Below are 20,379 nucleotides of genomic sequence, written 5' to 3'. Positions count from 1 at the left end.
ATTTGACAGGGGGGGCAGGTCTTTCCCCATCTGACACATCACGTCCGTCACTCATGTCTTCCTGCATTTTTGGATTCTCCACATCGCTCTTTTCAAATTCTGGTGCTTGGGCTGTCCTATTTATTCTTGGGCATGCGCAGTTGCCGCTGCCCGTCCTCTCTCATGACTTCCTGGCCTTCCTATTGCGCCTACGTGGACACGCGGCCAGAGATCCCGCCTCCCAGACGCTTATGGTTTATTCACACTGCGGGGCTGGGAATCTCGGGCATGTGCAGTAGTTATCTGCGGCTCTCTGACTCCCGGAAATCCCACGGCCTCTTTCCTACATTGCAGCGTCATCTGTGGAATCGTCAGCTTCTCCCAACGATGACGCTGCAATGTAGGAAAGAGGCGGAGGGATTTCATGGAGTCGGAGAGCCACAGATAACTACTGCGCGTGCCCGAGATTCCCAGCCCCGCTCTGTGAATAAACCATAAGCGACTGCGGGGCGGGATCTCTGGCCGCACATCCACGCAGGTACAATAGGAAGGCCAGGAAGTCATGAGAGAGGACGGGCAGCGGTAACTGTGCATGCCCAAGAATAAATAGTACAGCACAGGTGCCAGAATTTGAAAAGAGCGATGTGGAGGCGGATCCAAAAATGTAGGAAGACATGAGTGACGGATGTTCTGTTTCCGACATAAGTAATGACTTTTGAACTGCTTATTTGTTAGCATACCATGATTGCTGTATGTACAGGATGTTCAGTTTTTCCTTAGTTAATGTTTATTGTTTCCAGCTCCATCCCATGGCCAAAAGTTATAACTGCATGATGTTATATTCTACTTCCTGATTTATTCCCTCCAATTCCCAATGTATCCTGGGTAAGTTACAAGGCATCATGGTCTAATACAGCCCCCTTTCTCTGTCCAGTCTGCCATTTTCTGTGAAGCCTGCTTCATGTGGACATCTCATTTCTCTACCTCCCCTTGTGTCAGCATCGTCGGTACGTAATCACTCTTCCTTCATCTAATTCCTGTCCTAGATCACCCCTCTTAGTTAGCTCTCCCCTGGTTAGCTATTAGCTCAGGTAATCTGTATAATGTATATATGTATTTTTATGTACCCATACTGATTCATTGTATTGTATGTCTTATTTATAGTTTCACCGTGCATCTAAATACCATCGCGTTCAATAAAACACAGATTCAACCTACAGTCTTCTTATTGGACCCCTGGTATAGCGGTTTAGCTACCCGTATAAGCTATATGAACCCCTTGCATTTAGCTGAGGACGGAATAACGGATGTGAGGTGTCTCTGTCAGATGGGGAAAGACCTGCCCCCCTGTCAAATATCAGGTATGTCTGACCAATTTTATAAACGATTATTTCATCGGTGGAAAGTACCCTAAATAAAAGAGCCACCTTGACAGAATGCAGCATTAGTGCTGCACAAGGTGGCTCTTTTACTTAAAAACGCCAGGGGGGGGGGTGACATGGTCCCTTTAAAAGGCCGCACAGCCCTCCATGTGCTAGCCAGAGGTACTCTGACTGCATTTAGTTACTGGGATGAGATCCTCAGACCCATTGTGAGAGCATATGCAGGTTCAGTGGGCCCTGGGTTCCTTTTGATGCATGACAATGCTAATCCTTATGTGGCTGAAGTGAGTAAGCAGTTCCTGCATGATGAAGTCCTTGATGCTATGGACTGGCCTGCCAGTTCCCCAGACCTGAATCCAATTGAGCACATTTGTGACATCATGTCTCGTTCCATCCACCAGTGCCATGTTGCACCACAGACTGTCCAGGAGTTGACTGATTCTTTAATCCAGGTCTAAGAGGAGATCCCTCAGGAGAACATCCGCCACCTCATCAGCAGCATACCCAGGCCTTGTGGGGAGGGTCATAAAGGCACATGGAGGACACACACACTACTGAGCATTATTTCCTTGTCTCGAGGCATTTCCAGTTGGATCAGCCTGTAATTTGATTTTCGACGTTTACTTTGAGTATCATTCCAAATCCAGACCTCCATGGAATATTAATCTTAATTTACATTGATAATTTTTATGTTTTATTGTTCTGAATGCATTCTACTATGTAATGAATAAAGCTTTGCAACTTGAATATTTAATTCAGTGATATCTAGGATATGGTATTTTAGTGCTCCCTTTATTTTTCTGAGCAGTGTAATTATTATTATTTGTTGTCATAGGCACAGTGTGGGGGATTTTTTATTCTGGAGACAAATGTGTATATATATAATATATGTGACGTTATTATTTTTAGGGCTGCAATGATCATTGTGACAAGATGAGTCGTGGAATGGAGAAGAAACATCAAAAAGCGACTAATCAGACGAGCCGTCAGTGGTAAGTACCTTGATCTAAGTATGTATTCTTTATACTGTGTCTCTTGGAGTAATACTGTTTGTAAAATTTGTAAAACAACCTCCATTCGACTACATTCTCTGAGTCAAGTGAGTGCCCAGATTTATTTTATCAGATGAGTCTGAGATCCCTTCAAATATCTGTTAAAATAAGAGATCTGAGAATGAGATCTGTGAAGCTCAGAACATGTCTTTCTGATCCAATTTTGAGAACATACTCCATTGGTATGTGTGCTGTCCTAGAAAAAAAATCAGGCAGCACACCGACACTTCACATGGATAGAGGAATGCATTATATAAATAAATATATACACAAGAACCAATGATAAAAAATACAAATTTTATTAACGTGAAGAGACTCTAAAAAAGTTTACTAAAAAGTGGGAAACCACAGGTGGCGCCACACACCCACATAAAATCTGCATAGAGGCTGTACAGAGTACTAAAAATACTAAAGACAGTGTCTTTGAGTCAAAAAGAAGAATCTATATGGGAAAGAGAACTTCAAAAAACATTGTATTCAGTACATAAGAGACATTACCTCTTGTGGGTGGTGGTGCCTTTGTGAGCAGGTTGTGGGATGCAGTCACACACAAGGCAGAGCAAGAGTTAATAACTTTAACGGGAATACTCCACGCAGGGAGGTAAATGGTTAGAAGGTGATGTAAACAGTTCAAAGAGTAAATATAGTATGCAGAGTTACAGAACAGCAGAAAGGGTATCAACAGTTCTTGTCTGGTCAACTTATCCTGTCAGACATTTCTCAGGATGGGATGAATTACAGAGCAGGTGATGATGCCAACAACGGCTGGCGTGGCACTTGTCTGATGGGGGTCCTGAAGATAACACGGATCCGTCTTCTGGCGGCAACGGTTTGTCTCAGGTACCTTTTGCTGATCCTAGTCCATATACCGATGTAGCCAGGGGAGTGCGGGCCACCACATTGTCTGCACCCACCATGGTCCGGCGGATATACACTGGGGGATCAGGGCGCAATTGATGGTCCTGTACCCGGTCTCTCTTAGACGTCACGTGCACAGTACTCATGGGCCCGGAGCGCTTGACACCTCGCTTAGTGGCGACCAATGGGCGCACTGCACGTCTCTGCGTGCGGCGGTGATGCTCTGGCGTGGGCCTGCACTGTACGGATGCTCCAGGGCGGGAGCATTCACTGGTCCCTGCTACGCGCTGTCTGTTCCCGCCAAGTCTGCCTGTTTCCGCGCGCTGAAGCTGTACCCCCTTAACCATGCCCCCTGCTTCCACATGCAAGGATTGGTCCAGTCTCTTAAGCTTTCCCCCGGACAACAGAGGAGACGGCCCCAACAGTTCCGGAACCGGCACAGAACAGGTACCCGCGGCACGGTCCTTCTTCTTATACCTGCCCCAATGCATGTTTCGGCCACTGCCTTCTTCTGTAAGTTGCATCACACCAGCAAGAGCAAGGTTTTATAGTTTATCGCGGACCAATCAGTATATGAGTTACAAAAAGGGATTAACTAGCAACATTTCCGTATGGTCAGGGATAGCCAAGCAGGTCAGGAACTGGATATTGGGATTGTGTTATCTTAGTATTTATGGAGTGGTATGTATTCACAACCAATTATATCCTTGGAAGTGTTATCCCAACATTCGCATTTCCTCCATACAAGGGGGAGTGCCCTATCCAAATCACTCACTGATCGAGTCGGTCCCTGACCTGTCTTGGTCATCCCAAAATCTGTCGTGGAGAGCTTTTCTATACTGGTACACGTCACTCCGGCGTGTGAGAGTGCGGGCATCATGGAGCACGTTAGGACAGGTGGTCCGACCTCGAGTCAAACCACACACACGTGCATCACGTGATAGTGGGGATATGCCTTGGTATGCCTCCAAGCCGCACCGACGGGCATGTACACACAATTTTGCTCCAGGATACAGATAAATGGATCAGGATACTTCTTCTATACTTCTCTTATTACCTCACCATAATAGGAAGCGTGATGGCTAATTTGGCAAAGTATTTAGTCACAGACAAGGGATCTAAATACAGGAATGGAGTGTAGATATTTGTAAACGTGATCTCATGCAAAATTAAATCTTAATGCAAGTCCAATTAACAAATAAATCAAAAAGTAAAAAAAAAAAAAAAAAAATACATACATGGACACATGAAATATATACAATATAATATATGTGAGATATAATAATATATAAGTGGGAAATTCAATGTTGATCCTAACTGACCAAATAAAGTCAGATATAATGTTAGATAAATACCTAGTGATTGTGTAAGTGACTAAAGAAAAATATGTATAAGTGAAAATGAAAAATGATCATGTGAAAAATTCAGGGTAAAGAAACCCCAGTAAGTCCTAAAATCTAGGGTATATATGAACCCTAAGGTATGCACTGCTCAAAAAAATAAAGGGAACACTTAAACAACAGAGTATAGCTCCAAGTAAATCAAACTTCTGTGAAATCAAGCTGTCCACTTAGGAAGCAACACTGATTGACAATCAATTTCACATGCTGTTGTGCAAATGGAATACACAACAGATGGAAATTATTGGCAATTATCAAGGCACCCTCAATAAAGGAGTGATTCTGCAGGTGGGGACCACAGACCACATCTCAGTACCAATGCTTTCTGGCTGATGTTTTGGTCACTTTTGAATGTTGGTTGTGCTTTCACACTCATGGTAGCATGAGACGGACTCTACAACCCATCCAAGTGGCTCAGGTAGTGCAGCTCATCCAGGATGGCACATCAATGCAAGCCGTGGCAAGAAGGTTTGCTGTGTCTGTCAGCGTAGTGTCCAGAGGCTGGAGGCGCTACTAGGAGACAGGCCAGTACACCAGGAGACGTGGAGGGGGCCATAGGAGGGCAACAACCCAGCAGCAGGACCGCTACCTCAGCCTTTGTGCAAGGAGGAACAGGAGGAGCACTGCCAGAGCCCTGCAAAATGATCTCCAGCAGGCCACAAATGTGCATGTGTCTGCACAAACTATTAGAAACCGACTACATGAGAATGGTCTGATTGCCTGACGTCCACAGATGGGGGTTGTGCTCACAGCTTAACACCGTGCAGGACGCTTGGCATTTGCCACAGAACACCAAGATTGGCAAATTCGCCACTGGCGCCCTGTGTCAGGACTCTGAACATTTTTTACCCTTTTGCATTACTGCCCTTTTCCAAGATGGTGTCTTTGGTCTCATGTGCATTGTGTTCTCCTGCTATAAAACTCCACCCCAGCCTTCAGTCTGTGCTTGAGTATTCTGCCTTGCATTCCAGCTCCTGACCTCTGATTGCTCCCTGGCCATATACCGCCTCCTGTGAACCTGTGTGGTGATCCTGCTACTCTGCTCTGAGTTCCTGCTGCATTCTCCAGTCTCCAGTAACTCCCTCTTCCTCTGCTGCTCGTGTTCACTTCCATCTGCATTTGCTGGACATGTAAGCTGTTGCTGCTCTGCAAGAGCCTGAGACTATTTTCCAGGCATCCCTGGTCAAGCTAAGATATGATTTGAACTGCCTTTTAGGTTTATCTATCTGTGTTTGGACTGAGACAAGGATTTATTTGTGTCATGTATCCTAAAGAATAACTGTGCTTCATGGAATTTTCGCTTGATTGCATTTTCCTCTGAAGTTCCTATAGACTGCTAAGCTGCGTCTTATATTTACACCAAGTGTTGTGTACTTGAGTTTCTTTCTGCATCCATTTGTATCACCGTGTGTTAATATAGACTTTACCACTTCTAAAGCTGTGTCCTGTAGTCATCTTGTTCCATGCAGAGAGTCTCTTGAGTTATCCCCTATAATTATTACAGGATACTCAAGCCAGATAAAAAGGAGACTGCTGGAACAATGACTTCAGAAAGCAGATTAGAGCAGGTGTTTTCCATAATTAGATCCCTGCAGAAAGATATGGAAGGTCTACAAAAGAAGTTTCGAAGCTTTGAACAACAAGTGCTGGGACAAACTTTGCAGCACTTAAGCAACAGCATGGCAGCCCAGGAAAACAAACTTGCTGGCATAGAGTCCCAGTATGGACGGGCTCTTCAGGACAAAAGCACACAAATGGCTATATAAGTGACTTTACCCGCTGGGCAACCGCCACCAGCTAGCCCACCCAAGTTGCCCCCATTCAGATTTAATGGTGATCGCGACAAATTTCGTGGCTTTGTGAACCAATGTATGCTATATTTTGATGTGCATGCTGACCGTTTTCCTACTGATCGATCCAAAGTATTGTGTGTAATAATGCTACTGACCTCACGAGCGCTCGCCTGGGCGAATCCAATGATTGAGTCTCGGGACCCACGGTTAAATAACTTGGATGATTTCTTGGCCGCTATGGCGTTAATGTTTGATGACCCTAATTGCCGTGCAACCGCTGAATCTGCTTTGTTGTCTTTACGCCAGGCTAAACGTTCTGTTATTGAATATGCCACTGAATTCAGGAGATTAGCGGTAGATACCAATTGGGACAGTTATGCACAATTGCCTATTTTTAAGAGGGGTCTGTCCAGTGTTGTAAAGGATGAACTAGCTCGCTCTGAGTCACCACAAGAGCTAGAGACATTTATACAGCATTGTGTGCGCATAGACATTCGCCTTACTGAGCGTAGGCAGGAGAAATTTGCTGCATATAACCGTATTTCTAACTTTTCCCTTCCTTCCAAAGAGCTTGCAGGTAAAACCTCTCGGGGGGTGGAGGAGGTGCCCATGCAAATTGATTCCGTTCAGAGGCGCGAGAGTAATGAGCGCCGGGAGCATCACCTTCGTGAAAGTCTATGTTTCTACTGCGGTCAGTCTGACCACTTTTTAATCAACTGTCCCAAGTGTTCCAAGCGGCCTAATAAGGTGCTAGCAGCGGTAGGAGAATATGACAACTGTGATGATGAATCTGACATCTCTGAATGTAGCCTGCCTTTAAACGCTGTATTCCATTCACTTTCTATGACTTCACCCCCCAAGGAGCTGAAGGAGAAGAACTCTCACTGTTCTCTCCCTATTAAGATCCTATGTTCAGGACAGTGGATTTCCAGTGCCGCTATGATTGACTCTGGTGCAGGTGGCAATTTCATGGATATCGCATTTGCCAAGGAACATGGTATTGAAATTCAGCAAAGAGCCTCTCCACTTACCATGGAAACAGTGGATGGGTCACCTTTAATCTCTGGGCCGGTGGATCAGGAGACCGTACCCCTTGAAATTTTATTGGAGCCTAGTCATCAGGAGCAACTTTCTTTCTTGCTAATTTCTTCTCCTCATTTTCCTGTGATTTTAGGCATTCCTTGGTTGCGTTCTCAGAACCCAATTATCAACTGGGAGACCAAGGAGATCATCTTTCCAACAAGGAGCAACGCAGCGTTAACAGAAGCTGTCCCTGAGTCCACGGCTACAGAACCGAATGTACAGGTATTTACTTTACCTTCAGCATATAAGGAGTTCTCTGACATCTCTGACAAGAAAAATGCAGATCAGCTTCCTCCACACAGGCATTATGACTGTCCCATTGAGCTGCTTCCTGGGGCAGCTATTCCTTTTGGTAACGTATACCCTTTGGCGGCACCTGAGCTTCAAGCATTAAAGGAGTATATTGATGAAAATGTGGCCAAAGGCTTCATACGTCCTTCTTCCTCACCAGCAGGGGCACCTATATTTTTTGTAAAAAAGAAGGATGGGACCCTGAGACCCTGCGTTGACTATCGGGAACTTAATAAGGTAACCATACGAAACCGTTACCCTTTGCCTCTGATTCCTGAATTACTGGAAAGAGTCCGCCATGCTTAAGTGTTCTCTAAACTGGATCTTCGTGGGGCTTATAATTTGGTGCGTATTCGTCCAGGGGATGAGTGGAAGACAGCATTCAGATGCCGGTATGGACACTTTGAATATCTTGTGATGCCCTTCGGGCTTTGTAACGCCCCTGCAACGTTTCAACACCTTGCTAACAACATTTTCAGAGATTTGTTGGACCAGTTTGTGGTGATCTATTTGGACGATATACTCATCTTTTCTGACTCTCTACAGGAACATGAAATACATGTCAAGACTGTTTTAAGACGTCTGAAAGAGAACCATCTGTATATTAAGCCGGAGAAATGCGAGTTCCATCGTTCTGAGATACAGTTCTTAGGTTATATCATCTCTCCCCAGGGGCTGAACATGGAATCCGGTAAGATTCAGGCTATCCTTGACTGGCCAGTACCCAAGAACGTTAAGGAGGTCCAACGTTTTATTGGTTTTGCAAATTTCTACAGACGCTTTATTCGAAATTTTTCTGATATTGTCCGTCCCATTACTTCTTTGACAAAGAAGGAAAAGCCCTTTAAGTGGTCATCACAGGCTCAAGAAGCTTCGATCGGCTTAACATCTGTTTCACCTCAGCACCACTGTTGATACACCCAGATCCAACACTTTCTTTCTTTGTGGAGGTGGACGCTTCCGATAATGCTTTGGGGGCTATTCCCTCTCAAAGAACTGGAGAGAAGGGTCTGCTACATCCTTGTGCTTTCTTTTCCCGTAGACTAACCTCAGCAGAGAAGAATTACGATGTGGGAGACAAGGAATTGCTGGCTATTGAGGCTTTCAAAGAATGGAGACATCATCTGCAAGGAGCTGCACAACAGATCATAGTGCTAACTGACCATCGCAATTTAGAGTTCCTTAGATCCGCTAGATGTCTTTCTCCTCGTCAGGCTCGTTGGAACTTATTTTTAAACCAATTTAACTTTATCTCTTACCGTCCAGGTTCTCGTAAAGGGAAGGCTGATGCTTTATCCCGAATCTATGCTGCGGATTCCGTACCTGGAGCCCCACCCAAGACCATTCTATCTGATGCCAATTTCATCGGAGTTATCCACGATCAGGACTTGTGGAAGGAGTGCAGGGAGGCTTATGACGGTGATGTATTTCTGGCCAACCCACCTGTGGATATTAATCTTGTCTTTAAGGGTGGCATGTGGTTCAGAGATCGACGTATCTACGTCCCTGAGGTCGTCCGTCTGCAGATCCTCAAGTTGGTACATGACTCCAAGTTGGCTGGTCACAGGGGGGTACAGAAAACACAGGAGTTCCTGAGACGATTCTTCTGGTGGCCAACTTGCCTGAAAGATACCAAGGACTATGTTCTCTCTTGCGAGGCATGTGCTTGTTACAAGACTCCTCATGTGGCACCTACGGGTCTTCTACAACCATTACCTGTTCCGTCTCGCCCTTGGGGGTCTATATCAATGGACTTTATCGTGGAGCTGCCCACATCGGGGGCATGAATACAATCATGGTGGTAGTTGATCGCCTGACCAAAGCTGCTCATTTTGTTCCATGCATCGGCCTCCCCTCAGCTAAAGATACAGTGAACTTGGTCATACAGAATGTCTTTCGGTTGCATAGGGTCCCGGATGAGATCATCTCTGACCGGGGAGTACAGTTCACTTCAAGATTCTGGAAGGGGTTTTGCTCTGCACTCAATATTAAGGTCTGTCTCTCTTCCGCTTACCATCCCCAGACAAATGGTCAGACTGAATGGACCAATCAGACGCTGGAACAATATCTAAGATGCTATGTCAGCCATCTCCACAATGATTGGTTGGAGTTGCTGCCGTTAGCCGAATTTTCATATAACAATTCTCAGAGCGCCTCCACTAAATGTACACCTTTCTTTGCCAATCTGGGTTATCATCCGTGTATCTTACCTAGGTCTCCAATTAATTCTCCGGTCCCGGCAGTAGAGGAAAGGCTGACTGCGATGAGGCAAAATCTGGAAGTTCTGAAGGAATCCCTGACCACAGCTCAAGAACGTTATAAGAGATCGGCTTATAGATTCCGTAAACCTGCACCCATGTTCAAGGTAGGAGATTCCGTGTGGTTAGCAACTAAGAATCTGAAGTTAAACGTTCCTTCACAGAAACTTGGACAGAAATTCATTGGCCCTTTCAAGATCAACGGTATTGTGAGCTCTGTGGCCTGCCGGCTGAAGCTGCCTAGGACTATGAAGGTACACCCAGTTTTTCATGTATCTTTACTAAAGCCTGTATCTCCTAATACCTTTCAGGGATGTGTTGTGCCACCTCCGCAGCCTGTGGTGATTGATGAGCAAGAACAATTTGTGGTGGAGGAAATTATTGATTCCAGGATTCGCAGGAATCGGCTCCAATATCTGATAAGATGGCAGGGATATTCCCCTGAGGAAGACTCTTGGGAACCTGTGGAAAACATCAATGCCCAACAGAAGATTTCTCGTTTTCATCGGAGATTCCCTGAGAAACCAGGTCCAGGATCGTCCTGAGGCCGCTTCTAAGGAGGAAGTAATGTCAGGACTCTGAACATTTTTTACCCTTTTGCATTACTGCCCTTTTCCAAGATGGTGTCTTTGGTCTCATGTGCATTGTGTCCTCCTGCTATAAAACTCCACCCCAGCTTTCAGTCTGTGCTCGAGTATTCTGCCTTGCATCCAGCTCCTGACCTCTGATTGCTCCCTGGCCATATACCGCCTCCTGTGAACCTGTGTGGTGATCCTGCTACTCTGCTCTGAGTTCCTGCTGCATTCTCCAGTCTCCAGTAACTCCCTCTTCCTCTGCTGCTCGTGTTCACTTCCATCTGCATTTGCTGGACATGTAAGCTGTTGCCGCTCTGCAAGAGCCTGAGACTATTTTCCAGGCCTCCCTGGTCAAGCTAAGATATGATTTGAACTGCCTTTTAGGTTTATCTATCTGTGTTTGGACTGAGACAAGGATTTATTTGTGTCAAGTATCCTCAAGAATAACTGCGCTTCATGGACTTTTCGCTTGATTGCATTTTCCTCTGAAGTTCCTATAGACTGCTAAGCTGCGTCTTATATTTACACCAAGTGTTGTGTACTTGAGTTTCTTTCTGCATCCATTTGTATCACCGTGTGTTAATATAGACTTTACCACTTCTAAAGCTGTGTCCTGTAGTCATCTTGTTCCACGCACAGAGTCTCTTGAGTTATCCCCTATAATTATTACACCCTGTGCTCTTCACAGATGAAAGCAGGTTCACACTGAGCACATGTGACAGACATGACAGAGTCTGGAGACGCTGTGGAGAGTGATCTGCCTGCAACATCCTTCAGCATGACTGGTTTGGCATTGGGTCAGTAATGGTATGGGGTGGCATTTCTTTAGAATGCTGCACGGTGTTGGGCTGTGAGCACAACCCCCATCTGTGGATGTTGGGAACTCAGACAATCCTCATGGAGTCGGTTTCTAGCCGTTTATGCAGACACATGCACATTTGTTGCCTGCTGGAGGTCATTTTGCAGGGCTCTGGCAGTGCTCCTCCTGTTCCTCCTTGCACAAAGGCACCACCAGCCTCTGGACACTACGCTGACAGACACAGCAAACCTTCTTGCCACAGCTCGCATTGATGTGCCATCCTGGATGAGCTTGCTTCCTAAGTGGACAATTAATTTTAACAACATCCCCACACATGGAAGGGGGTATAGAGGCATAGACACAGTATTAATTTAAAATCATTTTATTCAAGCATGTTAAAATAATGACTCCTAAACAAGGAATCCTCATAGGTGAAAAATCGGAGATTTTACAAAATCCAGGAATATTATTATATCATGAGGCTAATAGTCACCCACATAGCAAAAATGAGAGGTGTACAAAATACCGAGACCAAGCCCTGTGGATTCTCACAAGCAATGAAAATAGCTACATCGCTAATCTAATATATAAAGCTCAATGTGGGTGTGTATGTATGTATGTATGTATGTCCGGGATTGGCATCCGCACCGTCGCAGCTACAGCCACAAAATTTTGCACAGTCATATGTCTTGACCCCGAGAGCGTCATTGGCTATGTTGTGAGGCACAATTTTAACCCCGCGCGTTCCAATAAACCAAACAATTTTGCCCTTATCTACATAATGGGGGAAAAAGTGTATGTATTGGCATCTGCACCGTCGTAACTACAGCCACAAAATTTTGCACAGTCACACATCTGGAGCCCGAGAGCATCATAGGCTAAGTTGTGAGGCAAAATTTTAACCCTGCACGTTCCAATTCACCAAACAATTTTGCCCCTATCTACAGAATGAGGAAAAAGTGAAAGGAAAAGTGTTGGGGGCAAATTCACAGCTGCCAGATGTGAACAAGAGGGACTTAAAGAATGAGAGCGATGGCGCCAAACAGTATATACCGTACAGTTGCTAAGGTGGGGCCCTGACCTGGGATACTCACCACACACGGGGATATGAACACCAGGGCCGGCGTTAGGGGCAGGCAGACCAGGCAGCTGCCTAGGGCCCCTGCTCCTCCAGGGGCCCCCAGCCAGCGGCACATCACACAGCCGCTATGGGGCCCCTGTGAGGCAGGGGGCCTGCCTTCCCCCAGCGCCGACTCCCGCTGCCGTCGCATTGAAGGAGGCAGTGATGGAGGAGAGAGAGTCAGCTGACGCTCCCTCTCCCATCATTCCCCGCTCTGCCTCTGACACAGCGGGGGCGCGATGACGTCATTGCGCTCTCACTGTGTGCCAGACAGAGCAGGAAGAGACAGGAGCAGCCAGCAGCGCAGGCACGAGGAGAAGGTGAGGAGTGTGTTGTTTTTTTTAAAATCAGTGTGAGTGCTGGACTGTGGGGCCACTCTGGGGGGGCTATTTACCATGCTCAGCTGTATCATACCATGCTGGGGGGGCCATATACCATACTGGGCTGTATCATACCATGCTGGGGGGGCTATATTCCATGCTGGGCTGTATTACACCATTCTGGGGGGGCTATATACCATGCTGGGCTGTATCATATCATGCTGGGGGGGCTATATACCATGCTGGGCCGTATTATACCATGCTGGGCTGTATTACATAATTCTGGGGGGGGCTATATACCATGCTGGGCCGTATTATAACATGCTGGGCTGTATCATACCATGATGGGGGGACTATAAACCATGCTGGGCCATATTATACCATGCTGGGCTGTATTACACCATTCTGGGGGGGCTATATACCATGCTGGGCTGTATCATACCATGCTGGGGGGATCTATATACCATGCTGGGCTGTATTACACCATTCTGGGGGGACTATATACCATGCTCGGCTGTATCATACCATGCTGGGGGGGCTATATACCATGCTGGGCTGTATTACACCATTCTGGGGGGCTATATACCATGCTGGGCTGTATCATATCATGCTGGGGGGGCTATATACCATGCTGGGCCGTATTATACCAAGTTGGGATGTATTACACCATTCTGGGGCGCTATATACCATGCTGGTCTGTATTATATCATGCTGGGCTGTATTATACCATGCTGGGCTGTATTACACCATTCTGGGGGGGGCTATAAACCATGCTGGGCTGTATTATACCAGGCTGGGCTGTATCATACCATGCTGGGGGGGCTATATACCGTGCTGGGCCGTATTATACCATGCTGGGCTGTATTACACCATTCTGGGAGGGCTATATACCATGCTGGGCTGTATTATACCGTGCTGGGCTGTATTATACCATTCTGGGGGGCTATATACCATGCTGGGCTGTATTATACCTTGCTGGGCTGTAGTATACCATTCTAGGGGGGCTATATACCATGCTGGGCTGTATTATACTGTACTGGGCTGTATTATACCATTCTGGGGGGGCTATATACCATGCTGGGCTGTATCATACCATGCTGGGGGGGCTATATATCATGCTGGGCTGTATTACACCATTCTGGGGGGACTATATACCATGCTCGGCTGTATCATACCATGTTGGGGGGGCTATATACCATGCTGGGCTGTATTACGCCATTTTGGGGGGCTTTATACCATGCTGGGCTGTATCATATCATGCTGGGGGGGCTATATACCATGCTGGGTCGTATTATACCAAGCTGGGATGTATTACACTATTTTGGGGCGCTATATACCATGCTGGGCTGTATTATATCATGCTGGGCTGTATTATACCATGCTGGGCTGTATTACACCATTCTGGGGGGGGCATAAACCATGCTGGGCTGTATTATACCGTGCTGAGCTGTATCATACCATGCTAGGGGGGCTATATACCATGCTGGGCTGTATTACACCATTCTGGGGGGTCTATATACCATGCTGGGCTGTATTATACCGTGCTGGGCTGTATTATACCATTCTGGGGGGCTATATACCATGCTGGGCTGTATTATACCTTGCTGGGCTGTATTATACCATTCTAGGGGGGCTATATACCATGCTGGGCTGTATTATACTGTACTGAGCTGTATTATACCATTCTGGGGGGGCTATATACCATGCTGGGCTGTATTATACCATTCTGGGGGGCTATATACCATGCTGGGCTGTATTATACCGTGCTGGGCTGTATTATACCATTCTGGGGGGGCTATATACCATGCTTGGCTGTATTCTACCATGCTGGGATGTATTATACTATTCTGGGGGCTATATACCATACTGGGCTGTATTATATCATTCTGAGGGGGCTATATACCATGCTAGGCTGTATTATACCATGCTGGACTGTATTATACCATGCTGGAGGGCTATACACCATGCTGGGCTGTATTATACTACTGGGCTGTATTATTCCATTCTGGGGGGGCTATATACCATGCTGGGCTGTATTATACCATGGTGGGCTGTATACCATGCTGGGCTGTATTATACCATGCTGGGCTGTATTGTACCATGCTGTGCTGTATACCATGGTGGGCTGTGCTGTATACCATGGTGGGCTGTGCTGTATACCATGGTGGGCTGGGCTGTATACCATGTGGTGCTGGGCTATATACCATGTGGTGCTGGGCTATATACTATGTGGCTGTGTTATATACCATGGCGTACATTTTACATTATATTCTATAGGGGGAGGCTGTGTTATATAATATGAGGGGCTACATTATATTCTATGGGGAGGTGGGCTGTATTATATTCTATTTGGGGCTACATTATATTCGATGGAGGCTGCATTATACTATATGAGGAGAGCTACATTGTATTCTATGGAGGGGCTACATTATACTATATAAGGGGCTGCATTATATCCTATGAGGGGGTTGCCATATATTCTGTGGAGGGGCTGCATTATACTATATGGGGGTGGGGCTGCATTATTTTCTATGGGGGTTACATTATATTCTGTGGAGTGGCTGCATTATACTCTGGGGTAGCTGCATTATTCTCTAAGGGGTGGCTGCATTATATTCTATGGGGGTTACATTATATTTTATGGCGGGGCTGCATTATACTCTGTGGGGTGGCTGCATTATGCTCTATGGGGAGGCTGCATTATACTATATGTGGGCTGCGTTATACTGTATTGAGGACTATGGGGAATACATTATATGAAGAACTATGGGTGACTATGGCGGTGCATTATACTATATGGAGAACTATGACGAGTGTATTATACTATATGGAGGACTGAGCAGTGTATTTTAATATATGGAGGGCTATGAGAAGTTTATTATACTATATGGAGGACCCCCTAGTCCTCCATATAGTATAATAAACTTCTCATAGCAGATTATAGCAGATTATATTATATGGAGGACTATGGGGTGTAAACTGTAGATGTGCTGCTGATGACATGATACTGTATGGTGATCTGTTAGGGTGTGTGCACACGTTGCGGATTAGTCTGTGGCTTTTTCTGCAGAGAATCCATATATCTTGGCCGAAACCGCAGGGTAAAACACATGCATTTTTCCTGCGGATTCCTAGCATGTGTACAGTGGATTTGATGCAGGTTCTAGTGCGGTTTGGCAGTGCGGATGAGAGAGAAAGATTGATTTGTATGTCCCGGAACGTACACTGCAGCTGCGGTTCCGCAAAAAAGAAGTAACATGCTGTGGAAAATAAACCGCAGCAAATCTGTGTGGAATTTTCCGGAGCATGTGCATGGCGAATTTGGTTTTCTATAGGTTTACATGGTACTGTAAACCGCATGGAAACTGCTGCGGATCCGCAGGACCAAATCCGCTGCGGATCCGCAGCAAAAACCGCAACGTCTGCACACACCCTTAGTAATCCATTAGTGATCGTTCTGTTCCCATCATTCTTTCTCAGACGGTGGAAAGAGGCTGGGAAACAAGTGTTGAACGACTTCTTCAATTTTGTCGATCACACTCATTTAGCGGGCTGAACTCAGCGCATGTAAATACAATCGAAATGCTTCTGTGATGTGCTATATGTTATCATTTGGGGCCCCAATTTAAACTTTGCCTAGGGCCCCACTTTGCCTAAAACCGGCCCTGATGAACACACACACAAAATAAGCCACACACTACCACGTGCTTCAACACATATACCACCCTCAGCACATATTTCACCACACATACACCAACCTCGCCACATAAAAGTCAAAACACAATAGTCGCCACTCAAAACTCGCCACGCTGTCCCAGAGCTGTTTAAAAGATGAAAAATTAGCTATCAGCAACAGTTTTCTTTGTAGACAGTTGTGGTAACTGAGGCCTATTATTCTTATCATTTCTATGGTGTTATCGTCCTTCTGTAAAGCTGGAAATAACACAATTTATTGCCGTGCCAACACAGACCACCCTCTGACACAGACTGCAGGGGGAGCCCAGTATCACACAGGATAGGATTAGATACACAGCTCAGCAGTCAGTATCACACAGGATAGGATTAGATGTGCAGCTCAGCACACAGTATCACACAGAATAGTATTAGATACACGGCTCAGCAGTCAGTATCACACAGGATAGGATTAGATGCACGGTTTTTATGTGCAATATAATCATTATAATTTGTTATAACTAACCACAGTTGGTTACTATGCCCAGGCAACGCCGGGCTCTTCAGCTAGTGGGAATCTAAAGTGCAAATACAATAATGATTGTGTATACATCATATCTACGTGTTGTCAACAATGACAGAAATATAATAACCAAATAATGCTATTAATAATAATATAATAATCAAGAGTGCCAAAATACGTGTAAATATTTAAACATACAGTAGGTGACATTACTTTACATAATGAATTATTAATAAAAAATATATATACCTATTAATGTGCAGGATATATTATAAATTCTGTATAATGATCCACATTAGAGGAAAGAAAAAGGCACTAAATGATAAGCTTCATTCCTATCATAAATCCCTACTACAAGACAGAACATGGATATAAATCTACATCCAAAGCAATCCAATGAATTTATTCAACCTTACAAGATTTTCCACAGAAGTTTGATTTACTTGGAGTTATATTCTGTTGCTTAAGTGTTCCCTTTATTTTTTTGAGCAGTGTATAGACAGAAAAATATGTGTGCTAAACGAAGACATGCATGCAAAAGGGATAAGGGGAGGAAACGGACGGGAAGAAAGGAAAAGGAGGGATGATGCATGTGTGTGCATGTAAAGGAAGTGAGATGTGTACGGAGCCCAAATAACAAAAACTTGAATGTGTAACACAAATGGCTTATACAATACGTACGATTCTCCCAAGTTCCTATCAAGTATATACAGTATAAGGATCACCACCATTTCCTAAAGATGTTAATGTGATGGTGGGATATGATATGTGGGTATCATTTTGCTTGTGTTCACAATTTACTTGTTTTCATGGTGTTCTCTTGTAGGATGAGTTGATATTTGTTAATTGATGAATTGCAAGAAATAAAATAAAAAGAGGGGGAGCGCACTAAGGCGGTAAATGAGGTACACCAGCGTGTTTAACAAAGGTAATCCACTCACCTGATGTGGTTGTGAAGGGCCAACCACCTAAGGAAGTTTTGGCCGCTGCAGATTCCGGGATGCAGATAAAACAATAGAGAAGAGAAAAGCCGGGGTTTGTCCGCGCTAGACCACAAGGAACCAACCAAAGATGCAAGCAAACGTTTATTCACATTCAAGCCAACGCGTTTCATGGCCTCCTGGCCACTTCATCAGGGCAGCAATGTTAACATGTATATAATGGTTTCTTGTTAACTGACTGTAACATTGCTGCCCTGATGAAGTGGCCAGCAGGCCATGAAACGCGTTGGCTTGAATGTGAATAAAGGTTTGCTTGCATCTTCGGTTGGTTCCTTGTGGTCTAGCGCTGATAAACCCCGTCTTTTTCTTCTCTATTGTTTTAATTGATGAATGGCTGTTGTTGTCATCTGATATCAGCCCCACAGTACTGTACTGTTATCTTTCCACAGAGTCAGTGAATAATACTGTTTGCTAATATGTTAATGACATATTGAACTACCTTGTTGAAACATGGAGCCCCTGCAACCTACTTCCCTGACCTGTGAATGAGGAGAGACAAGAGATCAGATCCTGTGTGGGACAAAGATAGAGCACAGCACCTCAGAGAGAAAGAAGAGTATATGGACTGTTGTAACCTCTGCTGGATTGCGGGACTCACATTTCCCAGGGCTTTTATCCTTTTACTGAACTTCATTCGGCTTTCTGGACTATTTTATCCCTTGTGTTGTGGCTTGTATGTGGATCTTTGTTGTTTTGTTTTTTTGCCTAAAATAAAGGTCTTGAGATTGTTCACTCTTCCCTCGCTCTGTTGATTGTGTAATACCGGATAAGGACCCCATGACAGTTAACATCATAACTGTAGCCAACTAGAAGAAGTAAGGAATTCCTCACATATATATTGTCCAATAGGGTTTCCAAATTGGGGAAGAATTTCAAGGCTTTCCCAAAGAGACGGTCGGATCCTGAGTATCCTTTTTTGGAGAATGTTCTGGGTTGTATCCTGTTCACAACGGAGTGCAAGGAAGGTCTTCTTTTTATTAGTGCATGATCCACAAAGCGTTTCAACAGAAATATCTGTCTTCCTCAGGTGGCAGTACACAGATCACATGAGGGGGCAGGTATTTAAAGGGGTGGTGAGGTGACCAATGGGGGGAGAGACAGGTGATTAGTTGGTCAAGACAAATAAAATATTTTGTATCAAGAAAAACAAGGTAAAAAGTTAAAAAAAATTATATATCAGATACAATAAACAATCAATATTACTGCAATCATTAAAAGTAAAGATAAAATACAATAACAGATAAAATACACAATGACTATCAAATGGTTTTCTCAATCATTAGGTTTAACCCTTCTGGTGCTAGCGTACCTAGTTTGATGATCCAAAAACTTTCCCTCTTTATTAAGCTCTCATAGCGATCGGGTACGTCATCTCTGATATGCTCTATAACTGTGAGCTTAGGGGAACCTGGATTCTTATTGTGTGCCAGCAGAAAGCGTTTAGATAAACTGTGGAGCAGATACCCATTTTTAATATTTTGACGGTGTTTATTCAGTCTGTTATGCATAGACTGAATAGTCCTGCCCACGTATTGCAGCCCACAGTCACATTCAATTAAGTAGATGACATACAGTAGTTTGACTGACAAGTAACGTGACAGTTTATTTTAAAAGATGAACCAGTAGTGCGAGATTTGAAATATTGCACCCAGTTTAAAATGCATGTGCAACAGAGGCATTTGGGAGTTTTACAGGCAAAACACCCTGGGTTCTGTGGACCTTGGGTTATTGGTAGGGGTGAATGTCTGATAGAAGTATTGCTTGGGGCCACCAAGTTACGTAGGGTGCGATTCTTTCTAAAAATTGTCATAGGTTGTGCTGGTAAATGGGTAGACAAAATAGGATCACCCTTTAAGATGAACCAATATTTTTTTATTAAATTGCGTATGCATGTGTGAGAACAATTGAAAGTGGTGACAAGACCCCATCTCACAAAATCCGCAGGTCCGGCCTTCCTTTGTGAAGAGATTTTATCTACACTTTTATTTCTGATTTTCTCAATGCAATCTTTCTGTGAGAAATTATTGGCCCAGTAAAAACATCTTTTAATAATTTTTTAGGATAGCCCTTGTTAATGAACCGGTTATCTAGAGTTTTAGCGTCTTTTAAAAAATCACTGTCATTGGTACAGTTCTTACGAACTCTCCAGTATTGCCTGTTATGAATGAGTCACCGTAGGAGGCAAAAACAGAAATACTAGCTAAGTCCAGAAAACCAGAGAAGTTGGCAGCTATCGGATTGCAGACCCCTGAACCTAACAACAACTAGCAGTA

General features: G+C 44.6%; 1 protein-coding gene and 1 long non-coding RNA gene across 4 annotated transcripts in view; both read left to right on the top strand.

Moving 5' to 3' along the window:
- The first annotated feature begins 624 nt into the window (after nucleotides 1-624).
- The window catches only part of LOC141047414 (uncharacterized), a 97,858-nt gene continuing 78,103 nt past the window's right edge, over nucleotides 625-20,379 (top strand). For all 3 annotated transcript variants that reach the window (XM_073542496.1, XM_073542494.1, XM_073542493.1), the window contains exons 1-2: nucleotides 625-1,340; nucleotides 2,271-2,353. In XM_073542496.1, coding sequence (XP_073398597.1) covers nucleotides 2,295-2,353 — 59 coding nt within the window. In that variant the 5' untranslated portion in view covers nucleotides 625-1,340; nucleotides 2,271-2,294. The remainder of the gene's footprint in view (nucleotides 1,341-2,270; nucleotides 2,354-20,379) is intronic.
- LOC141047415 (uncharacterized) lies at nucleotides 15,064-18,838 on the top strand. The gene is made up of 2 exons (XR_012219799.1): nucleotides 15,064-18,033; nucleotides 18,496-18,838. It is a non-coding gene; the product is annotated as an uncharacterized lncRNA (long non-coding RNA).

This window comes from Dendrobates tinctorius, unplaced genomic scaffold, assembly GCF_039654945.1.
Source record: "Dendrobates tinctorius isolate UK_male_01 unplaced genomic scaffold, ASM3965494v1 ptg000127l, whole genome shotgun sequence".
In the NCBI taxonomy this organism is placed as follows: Eukaryota; Metazoa; Chordata; class Amphibia; order Anura; family Dendrobatidae; genus Dendrobates; species Dendrobates tinctorius.
The sequence above is the reverse complement of the archived record's forward strand: the minus strand, read 5'-3'. Positions and strand labels throughout refer to the sequence as shown.